The following is a 27834-nucleotide window of genomic DNA, read 5'->3' as shown; positions in this document are numbered from 1 at the left end:
ATGACTTTATATAATAATTAGGACATTTTATCCTGAAATTTTTACTTTTTGTCTCATAATTATGACTTTTCATGTACTAATTTAGGCCCTTTTTCTCATAATTGCAACTTCCTACCTTCCTACATCATACTTTTACTTAGTTTTTCCTGATTATTATGAGTGTTATCTCCTAACTTCAAGTTTTTATCTCATCATTGCAACTTTTTGTCATAATTATGATTTTCCTTTATCGACAATTTTTGTGGAATTTTGACTTATCTCATAATTATATCTTTCCTATTTCATAATTTGTCAACTTTTTTGTCAAAAAACCAAATTGACTGTAAGTTCATGTTTTCCCTTTTGAAAGCGAAAGTGCAGCTGAGTTGGCGCCCCCTACCGCTGGAGACTCGAACATTCTGGGCCTTGCGGTAAAAGAGCGCTGCAAAGTAACGCCCAAGTCCGGGACGCCACCAACGGGCCTAAAGGCTCGGTTAGCGAGACAAACAAAGGAGAGGCGACCCAGGCAGCGAAGGGAGGGGCCGCAGGTGAGCGGAGTGGGTGGAGCGTGTCTGGTGGGGGGGGGGATGAGTGCGAGAGATAAGGAGTGGGCAGGCAAAGGAATGCGTGTACAACTGACAAAGGTTGGGGAGGGAGGGAGGGAGGAGACAGGTAAACACGGCGGCATGGAAAGTCCAAGCAGGACTAGCGCAACGCTGCCACGCTCGCTCAGCTGACTTTGCCAGCTAGCAAGAAAAGTCAAAGAAGACGCCGGGAAGACGTGCTGACATCAGCAAGGAAAAAAAAAAAAAAAAGCCGCAAAGCAACACGACCTTGCGGCTGCCTGAGTCTGTGTGTGTCTGTGTGTGTGTCTGCGTGCTCGCCAGCGACAACATGTTGATGAAAGAATACCGAATATGCATGCCACTCACCGTGGACGAGGTAAGACACGCACTTCCTAGTTTTGTTACTCTACTTAGTATACAAAACCTCTTTAACGCCTTCTAATGACACTTCAAAACGCCGCTAGAGCCCTCGAGACATGAAATAACAACCCTATAATCACCTTTACGCTCCTGTTATACAATACAATGGGCATCATAACATAATAAGACCTATAAGACATGGGAGACCTGCTTTGAACCTTCAAAATACGCTTTTACTTTCACTTTAATAGAGCCCTCTAGACATGAAATAACACCCCTATGGTCAGCTTTACACTGCCAGTACCAAATATAGTAGACCAAATAAGGCATATAAGATACACAAAACCTGTGTGTGTGTGTGTGTGTGTGTGTGTGTGTGTAGGTGTGTGTGTGTAGGTGTGTGTGTGTGTGTGTGTGTGTGTGAAGACCAAGACCAAGACCGTCATGGGTGGTTCAAACAAAAATATTTATTCAGTTTATTTTGTAGTGGTAAGAATAAAAATACAGAAAAGAAAAAAAGAAAAATACAATAAAAATACAATAAATACAAAAAAATAATACAAGTATGGATGCATAGCTGGATGGATGAATGGATGGATGGATGGATGCATAGATGGATGGATGGATGAATGAATGAATGCATAGATGGATGGATGGATGAATGGATGCATAGATGGATGGACGGATGGATGAATGGATGCATAGATAGATGGATGGACGGATGGATGGATGCATAGATAGATGGATAGACAGATGGATGGATGGATGCATAGATGGATGGATGGATGAATGGATGCATAGATGGATGGATGGGTGGATGCATAGATGGATGGATGGATGGATGGATGGATGGATGGATGCATAGATGGATGGATGGATGAATGAATGAATGCATAGATGGATGGATGGATGAATGGATGCATAGATGGATGGACGGATGGATGAATGGATGCATAGATAGATGGATGGACGGATGGATGGATGCATAGATAGATGGATAGACAGATGGATGGATGGATGCATAGATGGATGGATGGATGAATGGATGCATAGATGGATGGATGGGTGGATGCATAGATGGATGGATGGATGGATGGATGGATGGATGGATGCATAGATGGATGGATGGATGAATGGATGGATGGATGCATAGATGGATGGATGAATGGATGGATGGATGGATGCATAGATGGATGGATGGATGCATAGATGGATGGATGGATGAATGGATGCATAGATGGATGGATGGGTGGATGCATAGATGGATGGATGGATGGATGGATGGATGGATGGATGGATGGATGGATGGATGCATAGATGGATGGATGGATGAATGGATGGATGGATGCATAGATGGATGGATGAATGGATGGATGGATGGATGCATAGATGGATGGATGGATGCATAGATGGATGGATGAATGAATGGATGCATAGATGGATGGATGGATGCATAGATGGATGGATGGATGCATAGATGGATGGATGGATGGATGCATAGATGGATGGATGGATGCATAGATGGATGGATGGATGCATAGATGGATGGATGGATGAATGGATGGATGGATGCATAGATGGATGAATGGATGGATGGATGGATGGATGCATAGATGGATGGATGGATGCATAGATGGATGGATGAATGAATGGATGCATAGATGGATGGATGGATGCATAGATGGATGGATGGATGCATAGATGGATGGATGGATGCATAGATGGATGGATGAATGAATGGATGCATAGATGGATGGATGGATGCATAGATGGATGGATGGATGGATGCATAGATGGATGGATGGATGCATAGATGGATGGATGGATGCATAGATGGATGGATGAATGAATGGATGCATAGATGGATGGATGGATGCATAGATGGATGGATGGATGCATAGATGGATGGATGGATGCATAGATGAATGGATGGATGGATGGATGCATAGATGGATAGATGGATGGATGGATGCATAGATGGATAGATGGATGGATGGATGCATAGCTGGATGGATGCATAGATGGATGGATGGATGCATAGATGGATAGATGGATGGATGGATGCATAGCTGGATGGATACATAGATGGATGGATGGATGCATAGATGGATGGATGGATGCATAGATGGATGGATGGATGAATGGATGCATAGATGGATGGATGGATGCATAGATGGATGGATGGATGCATAGATGGATGGATGAATGAATGGATGCATAGATAGATGGATGGATGCATAGATGGATGGATGGATGCATAGATGGATGGATGGATGCATAGATGGATGGATCAATGAATGGATGCATAGATGGATGGATGGATGCATAGATGGATGGATGGATGCATAGATGGATGGATGAATGAATGGATGCATAGATGGATGGATGGATGCATAGATGGATGGATGGATGCATAGATGGATGGATGGATGCATAGATGGATGGATGGATGCATAGATGGATGGATGGATGCATAGATGGATGGATGGATGCATAGATGGATGGATGAATGAATGGATGCATAGATGAATGGATGGATGCATAGATGGATGGATGGATGCATAGATGGATGGATGAAGGAATGGATGCATAGATGGATGGATGGATGCATAGATGGATGGATGGATGCATAGATGGATGGATGGATGGATGAATGGATGGATGGATGCATAGATGGATGGATGGATGGATGAATGGATGGATGGATGCATAGATGGATGGATGAATGGATGGATGGATGGATGCATAGATGGATGGATGGATGCATAGATGGATGGATGAATGAATGGCTGCATAGATGGATGGATGGATGCATAGATGGATGGATGGATGCATAGATGGATGGATGGATGCATAGATGGATGGATGGATGCATAGATGGATGGGTGGATGGATGCATAGATGGATGGATGGATGCATAGATGGATGGATGGATGGATGCATAGATGGATGGATGGATGCATAGATGGATGGATGGATGCATAGATGGATGGATGGATGCATAGATGGATGGATGGATGCATAGATGGATGGATGGATGCATAGATGGATGGATGGATGGATGCATAGATGGATGGATGGATGCATAGATGGATGGATGGATGGATGCATAGATGGATGGATGGATGCATAGATGGATGGATGGATGAATGGATGCATAGATGGATGGACAGACAGACGGATGGATGAAGAGCTTTTTCACGACTCAGCACTTAGATGCGGCGGGTGACATGATGTGTTGTGTGGGTTGTGATGACAGACCTTCCTGTCCTCCGTCGGTTGCGTCCTTGCAGCGCCAGCAGCCAAACCAGTTGGACTGGTTCACGCTCAGCGACAACCAAGGATCAAACAAAAGGTGGCCTGCAGGATTCTACAAGAAAGCGACATAGTGACAGAAAAACCACAAGGATGAGGAAGTCCAAAGAGAAAAAAGAGGCGTTTACGTGTGTACGTGAAAGGACGGACGTGCAGATACCCATGTATGTGAAGGCCACACGTGCTTTTACCTTTACACGTGAAAGGACAGACGTGCATTTAAATGTGTATGTGAAAGGACAAATGTGCATTTATTTGTGTACGTGAAAGTACAAACGTACATTTATGTGTGTACGTGAAAGGACAGATGTGCATTTCCAGTATCCATGTACGTGAAAGGACAGACGTGCATTTTCACATGTATGTGAAAGGACAGACGTACATTTACAGTATGCATGTAAGTGAAAGGACAGACATGCATTTATGTGTGTACGTGAAAGGACAGACGCGCATTTATGTGTGTACGTGAAAGGACAGACATGCATTTATGTGTGTACGTGAAAGGACAGACGCGCATTTATGTGTGTACATGAAAGGACAGACATGCATTTTCGTATGTATGTGAAAGGACAGACGTGCATATACAGTATGCATGTACGTGAAAGGACAGACGTGCATTTATGCGTGTAAGTGAAAGGACAAACGTGCATCTCTATCTGTACGTGAAAGGACAGATGTGCATTTCCAGTATCCATGTACGTGAAAGGACAGACGTGCATTTATGCATGTACGTGAAAGGACAGACATGCATTTATGCATATACATGAAAGGACAGACGTGCATTTATGCGTGTACGTGAAAGGACAGACGTGCATTTATGCATGTACGTGAAAGGACAGACATGCATTTATGCATGTAAGTGAAAGGACAGACATGCATTTATGCATATACATGAAAGGACAGACGTGCATTTATGTGTGTACGTGAAAGGACAGACGTGCATTTATGCATGTACGTGAAAGGACAGACATGCATTTATGCATGTATGTGAAAGGACAGACGTGTATTTATGAATGTACGTGAAAGGACAGACATGCATTTATGCATGTACGTGAAAGGACAGACATGCATTTTTGCATGTACATGAAAGGACAGACATGCATTTATGCATGTACGTGAAAGGACAGACATGCATTTTGGCATGTATGTGAAAGGACAGACATGCATTTATGCATGTACGTGAAAGGACAGACATGCATTTTGGCATGTATGTGAAAGGACAGACATGCATTTATGCATGTACGTGAAAGGACAGACATGCATTTATGCATGTATGTGAAAGGACAGACGTGCATTTTGGCATGTATGTGAAAGGACAGACGTGCATTTTGGCATGTATGTGAAAGGACAGACGTGCATTTTGGCATGTATGTGAAAGGACAGACGTGCATTTTGGCATGTACGTGAAAGGACAACTTTGTGTGCTGGTTATTGTGCGTCGCTGCTCTACAGGAGTCGTCCACAACTCAACACAAAGGGCCAAAAACGTAGCCTAGCAGGTCCCCTTTAAGGATGCCTTGCTGGGATGGTGTTTGCCTTAGAGAGTCAGATGAACGAGGCCTACCTGCTGTACACGATTTGATCGGAATGCACACGGAAGCTTTATGACTTCCTCTTTGGCCTCCACCGTCGCCTGAGAACAAGTGCGGCTGCTTTCCAGGTGCATCTTGGGACACAAGGCTGTACAAGAGTCTTGGCGCTCAGGTATGAAGCAACCTACTTAGACACTTAGTGGATTTACAAAGTAGTATACAAGTCTTACATGCTCTAATATGTCTTATTTTCTCTTATTATGTTGACTATATTGGATAATAGGAGTGTAAAGGCGACTATAGGGGTGTTATTTCATATCTAGAGGGCTCTAATAATGTTAAACACTATTTATTTGGTCATAAACACATTTTCCATGTCATATATGTCTTATTTTCTCGTATTATATCTACTATATTGGGTAATAGGCGTGTAAAGGTGACTATAGGGGTGTTATACCATTTCTAGAGGTCTCTAATCATGTTGAAAACTGTATTTACTCGGTCATAAACACATTTTATATGTCTTATATGCCTTATTTTGTCTTATTCTGCCTACTATGTTCGGTACTGGGGTCTAAAGGTGACTATAGGGGTGTTATTGCATGTCGAGAGGGCTCTAATAATGTTTATAGTGTATTTAGAAAGTGGTGTACAAGTCTTCTATGCTCTAATATGTCTTATTTTCTCTTATTATGTCTACTATATTGGGTAATAGGAGTGTAAAGGTGACTATAGGGGTGTTATTTCATATCTAGAGGGCTCTAATCATGTTAAACATTATTTACTGGGTCATAAACACATTTTCCATGTCTTATATGTCTTATTTTCTCGTACCATATGTACTATATTGGGTAATAGGAGTGTAAAGGTGACTATAGGGGTGTTATTTTATATCCAGAGGGCTCTAATCATGTTAAACATTATTTACTTGGTCATAAACACATTTTCCATGTCTTATATGTCTTATTTTCTTGTATTATATCTACTATATTGGGTAATAGGAGTGTAAAGGCGACTATAGGGGTGTTATTTTATATCTAGAGGACTCTAATAATGTTAAACACTATTTACTCGGTCATAAACACATTTTCCATGTCTTATATGTCTTATTGTCTCGTATCATATCTACTATATTGGGTAATAGGCGTGTAAAGGTGACTATAGGGGTGTTATACCATTTCTAGAGGTCTCTAATCATGTTGAAAACTGTATTTACTCGGTCATAAACACATTTTATATGTCTTATATGCCTTATTTTGTCTTATTCTGCCTACTATGTTCGGTACTGGGGTCTAAAGGTGACTATAGGGGTGTTATTGCATGTCGAGAGGGCTCTAATAATGTTTATAGTGTATTTAGAAAGTGGTGTACAAGTCTTCTATGCTCTAATATGTCTTATTTTCTCTTATTATGTCTACTATATTGGGTAATAGGAGTGTAAAGGCGACTATAGGGGTGTTATTTCATATCTAGAGGGCTCTAATCATGTTAAACATTATTTACTGGGTCATAAACACATTTTCCATGTCTTATATGTCTTATTTTCTCTTATTATGTCTACTATATTGGGTAATAGGAGTGTAAAGGCGACTATAGGGGTGTTATTTCATATCTAGAGGGCTCTAATAATGTTAAACACTATTTACTCGGCCATGAACACATTTTCCATGTCTTATATGTCTTATTTTCTCGTATTATATCTACTATATTGGGTAATAGGAGTGTAAAGGCGACTATAGGGGTGTTATTTCATATCTAGAGGGCTCTAATAATGTTAAACACTATTTACTCGGTCATAAACACATTTTCCATGTCTTATATGTCTTATTGTCTCGTATCATATCTACTATATTGGGTAATAGGAGTGTAAAGGTGACTATAGGGGTGTTATACCATTTCTAGAGGTCTCTAATCATGTTGAAAACTGTATTTACTCGGTCATAAACACATTTTATACATATGTCTTATATGCCTTATTTTGTCTTATTCTGCCTACTATGTTCGGTACTGGGGTCTAAAGGTGACTATAGGGGTGTTATTGCATGTCGAGAGGGCTCTAATAATGTTTATAGTGTATTTAGAAAGTGGTGTACAAGTCTTCTATGCTCTAATATGTCTTATTTTCTCTTATTATGTCTACTATATTGGGTAATAGGAGTGTAAAGGTGACTATAGGGGTGTTATTTCATATCTAGAGGGCTCTAACAATGTTAAACACAATTTACTGGGTCATAAACACATATTTATATGTCTTATTTTCTCTTAAAAAATAATAATAATAAAAAGAAAATAATTTAGTGGCAAAAAAGAGCAAATTTGCCGTGCCGTGAAAGATGAAACGTGAACCTTCAAGTCTGTGTTGTGCGGTGTTTGTTTTCGTGAACGGACATGCACGCGATGAACAAAGCAATCAGTCACGACAATACGACATCTTAGTATGCAAAACAAGGCATGGTTTAAATTTAGCAAGATATTTTTATGACCAAGCTACAAAGACGTTTGCGATCAAATACTTCATGGGGTCACCAGCACTTTTTGTGTGATGTGGGTATTGCAAAGCAGTGTACTTTTATTGTGTGTATTCCGGTGAGGTGTGAACTAGGGTATTTTCCTATCGCTGCAGTACCGGATCGGGCAGCTGTACATGATCAGCAAGCACAGCTGCGAGCAGAGCGGCGGGGGGGAAGGGGTGGTGGTGGTGAAGAACCAGTCGGACGTTCACCCCCAACACGGACCGGGACAGATGACGGAGAAGCGAATCTTCCTCAGCAGGTAAGGAGAACCGCCCTTGCCGTGCACATCTATGTCACACAATCCCAGGCTGACATGGGGCCCGAGTACTTTTATGGTATCAGCATATGTACATGACTACTACTACTCCAGGTAGGACCATACTGCAAATACTGCAAATACCAGTGAAGTACAGGGTCAGTGTCGCCGATATTGTGCAGTAGAAGTCCACTTTTTACAGCGAGACTAGAGCAGGGGTCTCAAACTCAATTTACCCGGGGGCCCGGGTCTGGGCCACATCAGGTTTTCCAAAAAAAAAAAAAAAAACGCATTTATTAAAAACAGAAAAATATATAAAACTTCCGATTTTCTACAATAAAAGCTCTGATAAAACATTCCACTGTTCTTACCACTTCCACACGGATAGGGAGGATAACTATAAACAGTTATTTAACCTTTAACATGAACATGAATCAAACGTAATAATTTATTCTGATGTACATGATACTATACAGCATCCATATCAAACTTTCATATCAAGGCGGGGGCCTCAAACTAGTGTCCTGCGGGCCACATTTGCGCAACTGCAGGGTCTTGAGACACATGCTAACTCGCAAACTAGAGAGCTAGCGACCTAAACGGTAGCCTTCAAGTTATTTCCTTTCAACTTAAATAGCCAAAAACTTACCACTTCCACACGGATAGGGAGGATAACTATTAACAGTTATTTAACCTTTAACATGAACATGAATCAAACGTAATAATTTATTCTGATGTACATGATACCATACAGCATCCATATCAAACTTTCATATCAAGGCGGGGGCCTCAAACTAGTGTCCTACGGGCCACATTTGCGCAACTGCAGGGTCTTGAGACACATGCTAACTCGCAAACTAGAGAGCTAGCGACCTAAACGGTAGCCTTCAAGTTATTTCCTTTCAACTTAAATCGCCAAAAACTTACCACTTCCACACGGATAGGGAGGATAACTATTAACAGTTATTTAACCTTTAACATGAACATGAATCAAACGTAATCATTTTTTCTGGGTACATGATAGCATACAGCATCCATATCAAACTTTCATATCAAGGCGGGGGCCTCAAACTAGTGTCCTGCGGGCCACATTTGGCCCGCGGGCTGCTGTGTTCGAGGCCCCTGGGCTAGAGGCTAGCAGGCTGAGAAATGCCCGAGTTTAATGTGAGTGGCGACTTCTCCCACTCTATCGGATGGTCCTTGAAGGCACCATGTAACTTTTCATGTTTTTTTTTTATGCTTTAAAACAATGCAATGATTGATTGAAAAAGTTTGTTTCCTACAATTTTTTGAAGTATAGTATACTAAGTACAGTAAAAAGCTGTAAAATAATAAAGAAATTCAATGGAACATCTATATATATATTATATATATATTATATATATATTATATTATATATATATATATATATATATATATATATATATATATATATTATATATATTGCAATCTACTGATTGCATTGTTCTGCACTCTAAGACTTACAGTTTATGTCTTATTTTCTCTTATTACGTCTACCATATTGGGTAATAAAAGTGTAAAGGTGACTATAGGGGTGTTATTTCAAATCTAGGGCGCTCTAATAAGGTTAAAAACTGTATTTACAAGGTCAACATTTTCTGTGTCTTATATGGCTTGTTTTGTCTTATTTTGTCTACTGTATGGGGCAAAAGGAGTGAGTGTAAAGGTGACTATAGGGGTGTTATTTCATATCTAGAGGGCTCTAATAATGTTAAACACTATTTACTGGGTCATAAACACATTTTCCATGTCTTATATGTCTTATTTTCTCTTATTATGTCTACTATATTGGGTAATAGTAGTGTAAAGGTGACTATAGGGGTGTTATTTCATGTCTAGAGGGCTCTAATAATGTTAAACACTATTTACTGGGTCATAAACACATTTTCCATGTCTTATATGTCTTATTTTCTCTTATTATGTCTACTATATTGGGTAATAGTAGTGTAAAGGTGACTATAGGGGTGTTATACCATTTCTAGAGGTCTGTAATCATGTTGAAAACTGTATTTACTTGGTCATAAACACATTTTATATGTCTTATATGCCTTATTTTGTCTTATTATGCCTACTATATTCGTGACTGGGGTCTACAGGTGACTATAGGGGTGCTATTGCATGTCAAGAGGGCTCTAATAATGTTTAAAGTGTATTTTGAAACATGTATTAATAAATATAATAATGAACTTTTGAAATTAAATTTCCCACTCCTAATCTCACCTAACTCATTAACCTCGCTAACCTCAACTCCTTTTCTAATCCCTCCGTTAGACCCGCCGACTAATCCCAATATAAACTCTTCAAGAAGTCAAGCAATCTTCTCACTACTTTGGGTCCTCGTGAGACTACAAACGCATCATCGGTCAGCACATGCCACAAGTTGCACACACAAATTTCCACTGAACGCCTAACGGGGACCCAAAGTGGGACACTGTGCTAATAATGATCTAGAAGGTGCTAAACATGTGGTTTTCTATGTCTACTATGTCTCATTTTCTCTATGATGTCTACTATATTGGATAACAGGCATGTAAAGGTGACTGTAGGGGTGTTATTCTCTGTCCAGAGCTCTCTAATAATGTTATAAAGTGTATTTATAAGGTAGTAAACAGGTTTTCTGTGGCTTGTGTGTTTATTTTCTCTCTCTATCTCTACTATACTGGGTTGTAGGAGTGTGAAGATGACTATAGGGGTGTTATTCAATGTCTTGAGGGCTCTAATCATGTTTTAAAAAGCATAATTAAAAGGTGGTAAACAGGTTTTCTATTGCTTGTATGTTTATTTTAGCTGACTATTTCTACTATATTGCGTAACAGGAGTGTAAATGTGACTATAGGGGTGTTATTTCATGTCTAGAGGGCTCTAATATTATTAAAATGTGTATATAGAAGGTGGAAAACAGGTCTTCTGTATCTTATGTGTTTTATTTTCTTTGATTAATGGCAATGTTTGGCAGCAGAAAGTGTCAAGCACGAGGTGGACGAGTCTTGGCTGCAGCAGGGCACCGTTCAGCGCACCACCGTAGAATCCACCATCAATTCTTCATTGTGTCAGGGTGCTCTGAAGAAAACATGAGAGCATCTGTTCAAAAACTGAAGCCGAAGCGCACTTGGATCGTGCAACATGACCGCCTCCCGAAACATTCCACTAAATCCGAAGATCGAAGACTCACTCAAAATCAAAGTAAAAAAAAATGGGCAAACTTTCTGCTCCTCCTTATTTATAAATGGAATATTGTTTGTTGGAGCATCGAAAACCTGTGTACCACCACTTTTTACTAACACTTTTTAACATGATTAGAGCCCTGCAGACATGAAATAACACCCCTATAGTCACATTTACATTCATATTACCCAATATAGTAGACACAATAAGGGAAAATAAGACATAAGACACAGAAAACATGTTTACCACCTTCGAAAATACACTTTTTAACATGATTAGAGCCCTCTGGACATGACATAACACCCCTATAGCCACCTTTACACCCCTATTACCCAGTATAGTAGACACAGTAAGAGAAAATAAGACATATAAGACATAGAAAACCTGTTCACCGCCTTCTATAAATACACTTTTTATCCTTATTAGAGCCCCCTACACATGAAATAACACCCCTATAGTCACATTTACACTCCTATTACCCAACATAGTAGACATAATAAGAGAAAATAAGACATAATTAAGCAGATATATGCAATACATTTATTTTAGACATAATGAAAGAAAATAAGACATATAAGACATACATAGAAAACCGGTTTACCACTTTCTAAATACACTTATTTCATTACTAGAGCCCTCTAGACATGACATAACACCCCTATAGCCACCTTTACACCCCTATTACCCAACATAGTAGACACAGGATGAGAAAATAAGACATATAAGACATAGAAAACATGTTTACCGCCTTCTATAAATACACTTTTTATCCTTATTAGAGCCCCCTACACATGAAATAACACCCCTATAGTCACATTTACGCTCCTATTACCCAACATAGTAGACATAATAAGAGAAAATAAGACATACAGTATAAGACATATAAAACCTCTAATCATTTTTATCATGATTAGAGCCCTCTACACACTAAATAACACCCCTATAGACACCTTTACACTCTTTTTACCCAATATAGTAGGCATAATAACAGAAAATAAGACATAGAAAACCTGTTTACCGCCTTCTATAAATACACTTTTTATCCTTATTAGAGCCCCCTACACATGAAATAACACCCCTATAGTCACATTTACACTCCTATTACCCAACATAGTAGACATAATAAGAGAAAATAAGACATACAGTATAAGACATATAAAACCTCTAATCATTTTTATCATGATTAGAGCCCTCTAGACATGAAATAACACCCCTATAGACACCTTTACACTCTTTTAACCCAATATAGTAGACATAATAACAGAAAATAAGACATAGAAAACCTGTTTACCGCCTTCTATAAATACACTTTTTATCCTTATTAGAGCCCCCTACACATGAAATAACACCCCTATAGTCACATTTACACTTCTATTACCCAACATAGTAGACATAATAAGAGAAAATAAGACATACAGTATAAGACATATAAAACCTCTAATCATTTTAATCCTTATTAGAGCCCCCTACACATGAAATAACACCCCTATAGACACATTTACACTCTTTTAACCCAATATAGTAGACATAATAACAGAAAATAAGACATAGAAAACCTGTTTACCGCCTTCTATAAATACACTTTTTATCCTTATTAGAGCCCCCTACACATGAAATAACACCCCTATAGTCACATTTACACTCCTATTACCCAACATAGTAGACATAATAAGAGAAAATAAGACATAGAAAACCTGTTTACCGCCTTCTATAAATACACTTTTTATCCTTATTAGAGCCCCCTACACATGAAATAACACCCCTATAGTCACCTTTACACTCCTATTACCCAACATAGTAGACATAATAAGAGAAAATAAGACATACAGTATAAGACATATAAATCCTGTTTACCTCCTTTTTTTATCATAATTAGAGCCCTCTACACACTAAATAACACCCCTATAGACACCTTTACACTCTTTTTACCCAATATAGTAGACATAATAAGAGAAAATAAGACATAATTAAGCAGATATGTACAATACAATTATGTTGAACATTTTGTCGCAACACAAGTCATTAAAAAATCAAGACCTCTTACTTCCTATTCCCATAAATTGGTAAGCAAAGCAGGACCACCCTAGCGGGGGCCAAGTGGGGACCCTGACCAGACGCCCAAGTGTGGAAGCGTCTTGATGGCGAGTATCGGGATTATTTTTCCACACGGCACACATTCATGGTAATCACACCCACGCTAGCATATTTGGAGTGCAGGCTATATGCCACCTACATGACTCTCTTCCCATGTGAGCTCCAGCGCTGGTGGTTAGCAATACTGTAAGTCTGCTCAGGTGTAATTACCCATGAGTCATACCAACCAATACTGCGCTGAGCAAAGTCGCCTACAGGTAATTTGGCTATAAATGGAACAACCACTGAATTTTTTTTTTTCTTTCTTTCTATCTCTTTCTCTCTCCACTCCCTGCCCGCCCCTTTTTCTCCTCGCAGCAAACTTCCAGCCTGGGCCAAGACCTTTGCCCCGCGCTTCTTCTACTTGACAGAAAAGGCCTGGAATTTCTACCCGTACACCATCACAGGTGTTCAACGCCACTTCCGCTTCCATCGCTATCACTTCGACTCTCAAATGCCACTATGGCGTTTTTTGGCTTTTTTTTTATGAACACAATTACAGATATTTATATGCATTCATTAAATTGTATTACAAATACATAAAATACATTTTCTACCGCTTATCCTGGTGCTGGAGCCTATCCCAGCTGACTTGGGGCAAGAGGCGGGGTCCACCCTGGACTGGTGGCCAGCCAATCACAGGGCACATATAGACAAACAACCATTCACACTCACATTCATAACTATGGAAAAAAAAATTGAAATTGCAAAACAAAACATGTGGGAGGAAACCGGAGTACCCGGAGAAAACCCACGCATGCACGGGGAGAACATGCAAACTCCACACAGAGATGGCCGAGGGTGGAATCGAACCCGGGTCTCCTGGCTGTGAGACCTGTGCGCTAACCACTCAATCACCGTGCAACAGAGAACCTGTTCATGACCTTCTAAATACACTTTTTAACATTAGAGCCCTTTGAAATAAAATAACACCCCTACAATCCCCTTAACACTATTATTTCCCAAAATAGTAGATATAATCAAATAAAATACTCCTGTTATTTACCGTTGTGCTGCAGGGACTCAAGACGGCCACGAGCTAGCAAGCTAGTGAGCTAACCAGTTAGCCTTGCATCCATTTATTGTGAACCAAAGAAGACAGAAATGTACCACTTCCACATTAAATGGCAGGAGAACTTATTTCCACTCTATGATGTTGACTTAATACTGTGTTATGTTAAGGTAACGCCATGTAAGACAAACAACCATTCACACTCACATTCATACCTATGGACAATTTGGAGTGGCTAATTAACCTAGCATGTTTTTGGAATGTGGGAGGAAACCGGAGTACCCGGAGAAAACCCACGCATGCACAGGGAGAACATGCTAACTCCACACAGAGATGGCCGAGGGTGGAATCGAACCCGGGTCTCCTGGCTGTGAGACCTGTGCGCTAACCACTCAATCACCGTGCAACAGAGAACCTGTTCATGACCTTCTAAATACACTTTTTAACATTAGAGCCCTTTGAAATAAAATAACACCCCTACAATCCTCTTTACACTATTATTTCCCAAAATAGTAGATATAATCAAATAAAATACTCCTGTTATTTACCGTTGTGCTGCAGGGACTCAAGACGGCCACGAGCTAGCAAGCTAGTGAGCTAACCAGTTAGCCTTGCATCCATTTATTGTGAACCAAAGAAGACAGAAATGTACCACTTCCACATTAAATGGCAGGAGAACTTATTTCAACTCTATGATGTTGACTTAATACTGTGTTATGTTAAGGTAACGCCATGTAAGACAAACAACCATTCACACTCAAATTCATACCTATGGACAATTTGGAGTCGCAAATTGACCTAGCATGTTTTTGGAATGTGGGAGGAAACCGGAGTACCCGGAGAAAACCCACGCATGCACGGGGAGAACATGCAAACTCCACACAGAGATGGCCGAGGGTGGAATTGAACCCGTGTCTCCTGGCTGTGAAGCCTGTGCGCTAACCGCTCGACCGCCGTGCAGCCTGACTAAAATTATATATAAGGAAATTGAAAACAAGCTAAAAGATAGCTCATGTGTCTGAAAATGCATTTGCCAATGCAAGTCTCTTCAATATTAACAGTCAAAGCTTATTATGGGCCATGAAAAGGTGCGGTCAAAGACATTGTGTAATTAAAGTTGAATTACCATGTTTTGAGTGTAGATGTACTTACTTAAATGCTTCAAATAGTACTTCAAGGCTACAAAGTCAGTGATAAGAATTATTCATTGACTATTTGTCTTTTTTTTTTGTATTTCTGTTTATTTAGACTACACATAAACTCATATTGAAAACGTTTTAATTTTCGGAGTGTCGGTGAACGCAACTCTCATTGGTCTGGTGTACATATAAAAACGAACTGCAGCAGTAGCTACAGCAATACAACTGTAGCAATATAAACAAACATTGATTGCACTGTTGAAAGTGTCACTTTAACTATGGTTATCGCATCGTGAAGAAGGTGAATCGTGAATTATCCACTTACTGTTTTGCTCTGTATTTGTCTTCATTTAGACTACACATACATGGGCACTTTGGTGCGGTTTCCGGAGTGTCAGTGAATGCATCTCGCGGTGGTCTCGTGACAATGAGGAAGTGTAGTTCCGAGGAGGGCTAGAGACGGTGTTTGTGAGTTTGATAAACATATAAGTGTTGGATTTGCGCTGCTGTTGATGTGTTTAAGTAGTTAGAAGAGAAAACAAAGTTATAAAAGAGAGTTAGACTCCGTGTGACTGTGTGGGGAGGCGGTTGCAGCTCTGTCGTAGACGTGGCTTAACATGATAGCATTCATGGACAATGCTAAACATGTTAGCATAATTATTACTGAAATAAATGAGCTACTGACGTTAGCGGGATAGTTTTGACAGCCCATTTATTATACAGCATGTTTACTTTGCACATATGTTCTTGCAAGTACCATATTAAATATTCATTTATTTGTATTTACATAAAATGCAAGGATATATACCACATTACATTACATGTATGCATGAGAGTAATGCGTGTCCTGGATAAGTACCTAACGCAGTTTGTTTTTCTGCCCCCCCACCCCCATCTTGATCACCCCCGCTGCTGCAGAGTACTCAGTAAGTCATCTTCCATGTCCTTGTTCCTCCAAGACTCCAACAGAGCTCAATCCCATCAAGCTCACGTCAGTGGATCTAATCTGTACACGCTTCCTCTTCTTCTTCTTTTTTCATTTGCTTCCACCCTGCAGGCGTCCTTTCTTCCCAAGTTCAGCATCCGTATCGAGACACGTTTCGAGAACAACAACGGCAGCAATGACAATGTGAGTAGAGCAGTAGATATTTGGTGACGGTGTACGGTAGGTGGGGGTTATTTGGAGGACCCTGTGAGCAGAGCTTCACTCTTTCATTTTTTTTTTTTTCAGAAATATGAATAAATCATGCTGTTTCGTGCTTGAATATGCCCTATTAGTCGTGAAGAAAATGTGCATTTTTGCTTACATTTAACGTTTTCAAGCATAAAAATGTCTAAATGAAGCAAAAATACAAATGCAAGGCATTCCGAAGAGTATGTGATGATATGTAAACTGGTCACTGGGTGTCAGTAATGTTACTGTAGTATTAGCTCTGACACACAAGCACCAGAATGTGTAGCAAAACTGGCTTTTTATTGCAGCTCACATTGAATGATCTAACAACAGGCACAATTATCTGTAATACGGGCTACTGTTGCTGCCGTCACCCATGCTGCCAAGCCAAAACCCAATTCTGAACCACCAAGGTCACTTCATGTCCCACCCCCACTCAGCTCTACTAGTGCCTGAACACTACAAGTTGAGTCTTATTTTCTCTTATTATGTGTGCTATGTTCAGTAAATGTGACTATAGGGGTGTTATGTCATGTCTATAGGGCTCTAATCATGTTAAAAAGTGTATTTAGAAAGTGGTAAACAGGTTTTCGATGCTCGTTTCTCCTCCGATTTTGGATCGACATTTGCAAATAAAAGCGAGTGTACGTCAAGCTGCTCGCCAATGATCCACCATGCACAGGGGAAAAAGCCGAAAGAAGGAAACAAACAAAGTTCTCAGTCAAATTGCCCCGCCACAGGAATGTTTCTGGCATTTGTTGTTGTTGGTCCTGGCTCATAAACAAAACAAAAAAAAAAAAATATGCATGCTGGAATGCCTCATAAGGTCATCACACACCTGTGTTTCTTGCGTCATGCAATTATCAGCCTGTGACACATCACAGGGATTAAATGAACAAAACACACAACACAGCAAACGTGCAAAAATGAAAAAATACTTTATTTTAATTTGTTTCTTATTTGTAAAAAATACTAATAATAAAACAGCATTTTTTTTTACTATTTGAACACTTTGCTAATAAAACTTCATTATTTTTCTTATATAATATTACAACTTTATTCTCATAACACTTTTTTCTTGCTGAAATGTTTTTTTTTCTAATATTTTGACTTGTTGAACTAAAGCAGTTTGCTGTTTAAGTTTCCAAATATTTTAACTTTCTTCTTGTAGATGTTCTATGATTACTTTATTTTAATTTGTTTCTTATTTGTAAAAAACAATAATAATAAAACAGCATTTTTTTTTACTATTTGAACACTTTGCTAATAAAACTTCATTATTTTTCTTATAAATAATAAATAATATTATAATAATATAATATAATATATATTATATAATAATATAATATTATAATATAAATAAATAATATTACAACTTTATTCTCATAACACTTTTTTCTTGCTGAAATGTGTTTTTTTTCTAATATTTTGACTCGTTGAACTAAAGCAGTTTGCTGTTTAAGTTTCCAAATATTTTAACTTTCTTCTTGTAGATGTTCTATTATTACTTCATTTCCATACAATCTAACTTTTTCTGTAACTTCATTCAATTTTTTTTCATTACATTTTTTTTTTATATTTCAAGACTATGTTAAAAAGACATTTTTCATAATATTATGTTATTCCAATAAAATTTAAATACTTTTCTCTTGCTGGAATTAGACTTTTTTCTGTTAGTATTTTTGAATATTTTGACTTTATTCTCATAATATTAGAATTTTTTTTCCCCAACCTAATTTTCCAAATATTACAATGTTATTCAGTGTTTTGTTTGTTTCTCATAAATTTCAACTTTCTGCTACAGAAATGACATTATTTGTCCTTGTAATATTACAACGTTAATGTCTTAAAATGATGACTGTTTACAACTTTTTTCTTGGAAAATTACTACTGAGTTTTCTTGAATATGCCGAGGGCCAATCCGAGACAACGGCGGTAGGCGCCACATTGGACGGGGTTTGGGATACGGTGCGCTGATGTGAGTGATTTAGTGAGATATTGCATCCAGCGTGTGTGAGAAGGTGAGGCCCCGCTAATGCAATATCAGAAAAGGTACGCAGGCGAGGGGGAGCACCATCGGAGCCTCGTGTGCCCCCCATGGCGTTTTATTTGATGTTTGTTGGTTTTTAGCAGCAACATGAACAAACTCGGCGGGGCGTTGGAGCTGATTTAAAACAAGGTCAGCCAAAAGTACACAGCCTTCGTACTCACTGGAGGCTAAAGATGTTATTTCCTAGCGTGTGTTAGTGTTTTTGCTCGTGTTTAGCAGCGAGCCGGCATGTTTTTCTGACAACCTTCCATTTGTTTCAATGAAAGGTATTCGGGGACACGCCGACACCCGCAGAGAATGTGGCTTTCCTGGATATCCTGCGTGACCCCATCCCTGAAAAGCACTACAAAGAGTCAGAGGTGCGTGCTGTGCTTTGGCCAGCTCCTGCCATCGTACTGATGGTACTGATGGTACTGATGGTACTGATGGTACTGATGGTACTGCTGGTGAATGAAATCATCACCTCACATGTTCACGCCAGCTTGCCCAAATCATGTCTGAAAAAGAGTAGGAAGAAGCAGAGCTTATTCCGTAACCCCTCCTCTTCTCGTCGCTTCCTGTATTGTGTTTTATGTACATAGGTTGTAAATGTGATACTACATAAGCAACAATACAAAGGAGTCGTTCATTTGTGGTCGAAAAACCCGTTTTGTTTTCTTTCGCTGTCTGAAAATAGCTCACTTTTCAGGCCCTCCTCTAATTGGTTCCAGACCCGACCCTGGTCAGTGAACTTCTGCAAAATAGGATCCCTTATTTATAAAGGCAATATTTTGGTAGCATAGAAAACACTTTTGAAATGTAATATTTGAAATGTAACATTATTAGAGCTCTCCAGACATGAAATAACACCCCTACAGTCACCTTTACACACCTATTACACGATATAGTAGACATCTTTACCATCTTCTAAATACCCTTTTAGCATTATTAGAGCTCTCCGGACACGAAATAACACCCCTACAGTCACCTTTACACTCCTATTACACAATATAGTAGACATCTTTACCATCTTCTAAATACCCTTTAAACATTATTAGAGCTCTCCGGACATGAAATCACACCCCTACAGTCACCTTTACACACCTATTGCACGATAAAGTAGACATCTTTACCATCTTCTAAATACCCTTTTAACATTATTAGAGCTCTCCGGACATGAAATAACACCCCTACAGTCACCTTTACACACCTACTACACAATATAGTAGACATCTTTACCATCTTCTAAATACCCTTTTAACATTCTTAGAGCTCTCTGGACATGAAATAACACCCCTACAGTCACCTTTACACACCTACTACACAATATAGTAGACATCTTTACCATCTTCTAAATACCCTTTAAACATTATTAGAGCTCTCGAGACATGAAATAACACCCCTACAGTCACCTTTACACTCCTATTACACAATATAGTAGACATCTTTACCATCTTCTAAATACCCTTTTAACATTATTAGAGCTCTCCGGACATGAAATAACACCCCTACAGTCACCTTTACACTCCTATTGCCCAATATAGTAGACATCTTTACCATCTTCTAAATACCCTTTTAACATTATTAGAGCTCTCCGGACATGAAATAACACCCCTACAGTCACCTTTACACTCCTATTACCCAATATAGTAGACATAATAAGAGAAAATAAGACATGTAAAACCATGTTTACCATCTTCTAAATACCCCTTTAATGTTATTAGAGCTCTCTAGACATGAAATAACACCCCTACAGTCACCTTTACCCTCCAATTACCCAATATAGCAGAGATAATAAGAGAAAATAAAACATATAAGACATCGAAAACTTTATCACCTTTTAAAATACGTCTTTTTACCGACACCTAGTGACCAGTATACGGTATTACATGACATAACGTTTTTGGATGCGTCTTTTATATGACTTATATTTGTGTTGTGCTTCATTAAGCCATTTTGAAACTTGCAAATGCTTCATTTATGCATAAAATGTGTAACTTTTGACTAATAATAGGCCACATTGAAGCATGAAACGGTATGATTTGTTCCATAATATATTTTTCAAAAAGCGTGGTAAAAGTGAAGCTGTGAAATGTGAGGTGCAAATTGGCGAGGGACGACAGTACTCCCGTTTTTGTGCCATTTCACTGGGGTGTCCTGAAAGTTACTGAATGATGAAGTGTCCATCCCAAATGGGAGGAGAGTCTCAGCATCAAGCCAGCAGGAGGCTTCGGAGAGGCAGGAGCGATGAGGCGTCTCAATGTGTATCGTGAAAAATAGCTTTTGGAGTGCCATGAGGAAAGACGACCAATAAGAACACAGCTACCGTCTTAAATAAACATAGCTTTTTTATGAACAAGCCATGTTCTTACCTCGCTAAGATGAAATTGCCAATATGACCAACAGGCATAAAAGAATTAAAAAAAATGGAGATAAAGATGAAGGAAACAAAAGCTTTGTGCTTGGTCCTCTGATGCCGTGGTCGTATGAATCCCAGTCTTCCCCAGGGAAAGTCACACTTTGATCTCATCGTCTTTATCTCATCCATTTGAGTCCAGAAAAGAGCAGCAGTGTGAGGGATGACAAGATATTTTATCACAGCATCGTCAGTGAACTTCTGCAAAATAGGATCCCTTATTTATAAATGCAATATTTTGGTAGCATAGAAAACACTTTTGAAATATAATATTTGAAATGTAACATTATTAGAGCTCTCCAGACATGAAATAACACCCCTACAGTCACCTTTACATACCTATTACACAATATAGTAGACATCTTTACCATCTTCTAAATACTCTTTGAACATTATTAGAGCTCTCCAGACATGAAATAACACCCCTACAGTCACCTTTACACACCTATTACACAATATAGTAGATATCTTTACCATCTTCTAAATACCCTTTTTACATTATTAGAGCTCTCCGGACATGAAATAACACCCCTACAGTCACCTTACATACCTATTACACAATATAGTAGACATCTTTACCATCTTCTAAATACCCTTTTAACATTCTTAGAGCTCTCCGGACATGAAATAACACCCCTACAGTCACCTTTACACACCTACTACACAATATAGTAGACATCTTTACCATCTTCTAAATACTCTTTCAACATTCTTAGAGCTCTCCAGACATGAAATAACACCCCTACAGTCACCTTTACACACCTATTACACAATATAGTAGACATCTTTACCATCTCCTAAATACCCTTTTAACATTCTTAGAGCTCTCTGGACATGAAATAACACCCCTACAGTCACCTTTACACACCTATTACACAATATAGTAGATATCTTTACCATCTTCTAAATACCCTTTTTACATTATTAGAGCTCTCCGGACATGAAATAACACCCCTACAGTCACCTTACATACCTATTACACAATATAGTAGACATCTTTACCATCTTCTAAATACCCTTTTAACATTCTTAGAGCTCTCCGGACATGAAATAACACCCCTACAGTCACCTTTACACACCTACTACACAATATAGTAGACATCTTTACCATCTTCTAAATACCCTTTAAACATTATTAGAGCTCTCCAGATATGAAATAACACCCCTACAGTCACCTTTACGATTACCATAACGATATATAAAATACCCGTTCATTCCGCTGGCTGTTTTGTTCATGACCGACACAGCACTAGTTGGTGAGCTTTTGAGTCGCAACGAACGTGAACACGAGTGAACGGACTGACTCGACACGACTGACCGGCTAATCACACAGGCTAACGACCAATTGACCGAAATGAACGGCTCTTTTTACTGAACGAATCGGAATGATCCTGTTCACTGAAATGAACGGTTTTGCCCACCACTAATTCTGAGTGTTGCGTCAACGTATTTTTTTGTGTCGATGTCATCGATGACGTCGACACGTCGCCCCAAGCCCTAATGTCTTAGGGCTGGTTGGTAGTCGCAACGAACGTGAACACGAGTAAACGGACTGACTCGACACGACTGACACGGCTAATCACACAGGCTAACGACCAATTGACCGAAATGAACGGCTCTTTTTACTGTATGAAGCAGAATGATCCTGTTCACTGAAATGACCGACACAGCACTAGTTGGTGAGCTGTTGAGTCGCAACAAACGTGAACACGAGTGAACGGACTGACTCGACACGACTGACCAGCTAATCACACAGGCTAATGACCAATTGACCGAAATGAACGGCTCTTTTTACTGAATGAAGCGGAATGATCCTGTTCACTGAAATGAACGGCTTTGCCCATCACTAATTCTGAGTGTTGCGTCGACGTATTTTTTGTGTCGATGTCACCAATGACGACTAATTGACCGAAATGAACGGCTCTTTTTACTGAATGAAGCGGAATGATCCTGTTCACTGAAATGACCGACACAGCACTAGTTGGTGAGCTGTTGAGTCGCAACAAACGTGACTGACTCGACTGACCGGCTAATCACACAGGCTAACGACCAATTGACCGAAATGAATGGCTCTTTTTACTGAACGAATCGGAATGATCCTGTTCACTGAAATGAACCACTAATTCTGAGTGTTGCGTCGATGTATTTTTTGTGTCCCAAGCCCTAATGTCTTAGGGCTGGTTGGTAGTCGCAACGAACGTGAACACGAGTAAACGGACTGACTCGACACGACTGACACGGCTAATCACACAGGCTAACGACCAATTGACCGAAATGAACGGCTCTTTTTACTGCATGAAGCAGAATGATCCTGTTCACTGGATCCTGTTTCTGAGTGTTTTTTGTGTCGATGTCACCAATGACGACTAATTGACCGAAATGAACGGCTCTTTTTACTGAAGGAAGCGGAAGCGGTTTTGCCCACCACTAATTCTGAGTGTTGCGTCGACGTATTTTTTGTGTCGATGTCATCGACGACGTCGACACGTCATCCCAAGCCCTAATGTCTTTCTCTCCAGTTGACACCCGCATGTCATGCAAACATAGAGTAGTTTTTCCCTTTGGAGGTAGAGAACCAGCAGATGTGGGCAGGAGAAAAGGGTACAAAGGCACAAAAAAAAGCACAAGCTCTGCTAAATCCCGAGTTATTTTCAGAGCGCACCCGAGTGTCGGCGAAGAGAGGGAACGGTAGACGCAAGTAGACGCAAGCAGAAACAAACAAGGCTGCAAGTGCGCACATTAAACGGCACGATGAGAGCATCAAATCACAAGAGCATTTGAATCACCCTTTTGACACTTTACAGGCTGCGTAGTGCAAACAATCTGCTTCTCCTCTCCACGCCGCCGCCGAGGGACAGCTTTTTTCTGCACACTCTGCAGGTTTTGATGCTGCAGGACGTCTGTTTGCTGTGCGCAGGACCTCTCTCGCTGGCAGTCCAGCAAAACCGAGCGGGGGCCCTTGGAGGAGGGCTGGAGGGACGACCACCAGCCCATCATGTGCTCCTACAAGAGGGTGCAGTGCAGCTTCGAGGTGTACGGCCTCCAGACCAAGGTGGAGGACTTCATACACAAAGTAAGAGCGCAGACTCCAGGCATCCCGGAAGGCACGGTCGCGGTGAATGTTAACGCCCACGTTCATTTAACTCGCCGCTCTCCTGTGCTCGCCGCAAACACGAGTGAACGGACTGACTCGACACGACTGACCAGCTAATCACACAGGCTAATGACCAACTGACTGAAATGAACGGCTCTTTTTACTGAACGAATCGGAATGATCCTGTTCACTGAAATGAACGGCTTTGCCCATCACTAATTCTGAGTGTTGTGTCGACGTATTTTTTGTGTCGATGTCACCAATGACGACTAATTGACCGAAATGAACGGCTCTTTTTACTGAAGGAAGCGGAATGATCCTGTTCACTGAAATGACCGACACAGCACTAGTTGGTGAGCTTTTGAGTCGCAACAAACGTGAACACGAGTGAACGGACTGACTCGACACGACTGACCGGCTAATCACACAGGCTAATGACCAACTGACTGAAATGAACGGCTCTTTTTACTGAATGAAGCGGAATGATCCTGTTCACTGAAATGAACGGCTTTGCCCATCACTAATTCCGAGTGTTGCGTCGACGTATTTTTTGTGTCGATGTCACCAATGACGACTAATTGACCGAAATGAACGGCTCTTTTTACTGAAGGAAGCGGAATGATCCTGTTCACTGAAATGACCGACACAGCACTAGTTGGTGAGCTGTTGAGTCGCAACAAACGTGAACACGAGTGAACGGACTGACTCGACACGACTGACCGGCTAATCACACAGGCTAACGACCAATTGACCGAAATGAACGGCTCTTTTTACTGAACGAAGCGGAATGATCCTGTTCACTGAAATGAACGGCTTTGCCCATCACTAATTCTGAGTGTTGCGTCGACGTATTTTTTGTGTCGATGTCACCGATGACGACTAATTGACCGAAATGAACGGCTCTTTTTACTGAACGAATCGGAATGATCCTGTTCACTGAAATGAACGGTTTTTCCCACCACTAATTCTGAGTGTTGCGTCGATGTATTTTTTTGTGTCGATGTCATCGATGACGTCGACACGTCGCCCCAAGCCCTAATGTCTTAGGGCTGGTTGGTAGTCGCAACGAACGTGAACACGAGTAAACGGACTGACTCGACACGACTGACACGGCTAATCACACAGGCTAACGACCAATTGACCGAAATGAACGGCTCTTTTTACTGAACGAATCGGAACGATCCTGTTCACTGAAATGACCGACACAGCACTAGTAAGAGTAAAAGTAAGAGCGCAGACTCCAGGCATCCCGCAAGGCACGGTCGCGGTGAATGTTAACGCCCACGTTCATTTAACTCGCCGCTCTCCTGTGCTCGCCGCAAACAGCAGTTGGAAACATTTCCACGAACATCCGCGGTCACCGTGCCGCAGCTTTATCCACGCGTGTCGCACCTGTCCTTTACAATGGACTCATTAGTGCTGGCTGTTTGCTCCGTTCTCCAGTTGACAGTGACTAACCGCAGGCGACATTTCTGCTAAATCCACATTCAATATTGGTGGGAGGTGGGGATGCTCATGCAGAAAGAACATTTCCTCATACTGTTTCATGGAAGTCCTCTAATTGTACGATGAAACACCGTAAATATACGTCAATAGCCAGGCCAACGATTTTGTTTTTGAGCTGATACCGAGTAAAAACTGACTAAATTCAGGCTGGTTTTCATCATTTATTTATTTTGGTTATATTTTATATGTTATATGTTTTTCCGATTCACAAGCCCAGCTCTTATCAAATGCGCGTCTGCCACCTCGAGCCCCCTTATGGCTTCAAACTGCTCTAAAAGCGACCCCCAATTAGTATGCAATGGCGTACTCAAATGACCTCAAATGACCCAAGTATCATTCATTCATTCATTTTCTACCGCTTTTCCTCACGAGGGTCGCGGGGGGTGCTGGAGCCTATCCCAGCTGTCTTCGGGCGTAAGGCGGGGTACACCCTGGACTGGTCGCCAGCCAATCACAGGGCACATATAGACAAACAACCATTCACACTCACATTCATAACTATGGATTTTTTTTTTTCAAATTGCAAAACAAAACATGTGGGAGGAAACCGGAGTACCCGGAGTAAACCCACGCATGCACGGTGAGAACATGCAAACTCCACACAGAGATGGCCGAGGGTGGAATTGAACCTGGGTCTCCTGGCTGTGAGACCTGTGCGCTAACCACTCAATCACCGTGCAACCAAGAACATGTTCATGACCTTCTAAATACGCTTTTTAACATTAGAGCCCTTTGAAGTAAAATAACACCCCTACAATCCTCTTTACACTATTATTTCCCAAAATAGTAGATATAATCAAATAAAATACTCCTGTTATTTACCGTTGTGCTGCAGGGACTCAAGACGGCCACGAGCTAGCAAGCTAGTGAGCTAATTAGTTAGCCTTGCATCCATTTATTGTGAACCAAAGAAGACAGAAATGTACCACTTCCACATTAAATGGCAGGAGAACTTATTTCAATTCTATGATGTTGACTTATCACAGGGCACATATAGACAAACAACCATTCACACTCACATTCATACCTATGGACAATTTGGAGTCGCTAATTAACCTAGCATGTTTTTGGAATGTGGGAGGAAACCGGAGTACCCGGAGAAAACCCACGCATGCACGGGGAGAACATGCAAACTCCACACAGAGATGCCCGGGGGTGGGAATTGAACCCTGGTCTCCTAGCTGTGAGGTCTGCGCGTTGACCCAAGTATCAAAGTATCCATATTCAGTATTGATTTTTGAGCTGGAATCAGAAGTATCAATATTTCAGTATCATTCATCCATTGACATAGAATGGGCGGCGCGGCGGTCGAGTGGTTAGCGCGCAGACCTCACAGCTAAGGAGACCAGGGTTCAATTCCAATTCCTCGGGCATCTCTGTGTGGAGTTTTCATGTTCTCTCAGAGTTTTCTCCGGGTACTCGGGTTTCCTCCCTCATTCCAAAAACATGCTAGGTTAATTAGCCACTCCAAATTGTCCATAGGTATGAATGTGAGTGTGAATGGTTGTTTGTCTATATGTGCCCTGTGATTGGCTGGCCACCAGTCCAGGGTGTACCCCGCCTCTCGCCCCAAGACAGCTGGGATAGGCTCCAGCACCCCCGCAACCCTCGTGAGGCTAAGCAG

At 40.5% G+C, this 27834-nt stretch overlaps 1 protein-coding gene across 1 annotated transcript in view; it reads left to right on the top strand.

Annotated features, from left to right (window-relative positions):
• Positions 1–656: 656 nt before the first annotated feature.
• The window catches only part of pitpnc1b (phosphatidylinositol transfer protein cytoplasmic 1b), a 41155-nt gene continuing 13977 nt past the window's right edge, over positions 657–27834 (top strand). Inside the window, exons 1-7 of the mRNA XM_058056481.1 lie at positions 657–921; positions 8376–8524; positions 14159–14247; positions 16910–16917; positions 17049–17120; positions 19482–19574; positions 24528–24683. Coding sequence (XP_057912464.1) covers positions 874–921; positions 8376–8524; positions 14159–14247; positions 16910–16917; positions 17049–17120; positions 19482–19574; positions 24528–24683 — 615 coding nt within the window. The 5' untranslated portion in view covers positions 657–873. The remainder of the gene's footprint in view (positions 922–8375; positions 8525–14158; positions 14248–16909; positions 16918–17048; positions 17121–19481; positions 19575–24527; positions 24684–27834) is intronic.

The sequence above is a fragment of the Doryrhamphus excisus genome, chromosome 19, assembly GCF_030265055.1.
Source record: "Doryrhamphus excisus isolate RoL2022-K1 chromosome 19, RoL_Dexc_1.0, whole genome shotgun sequence".
In the NCBI taxonomy this organism is placed as follows: domain Eukaryota; kingdom Metazoa; phylum Chordata; class Actinopteri; order Syngnathiformes; family Syngnathidae; genus Doryrhamphus; species Doryrhamphus excisus.
The sequence above is the reverse complement of the archived record's forward strand: the minus strand, read 5'-3'. Positions and strand labels throughout refer to the sequence as shown.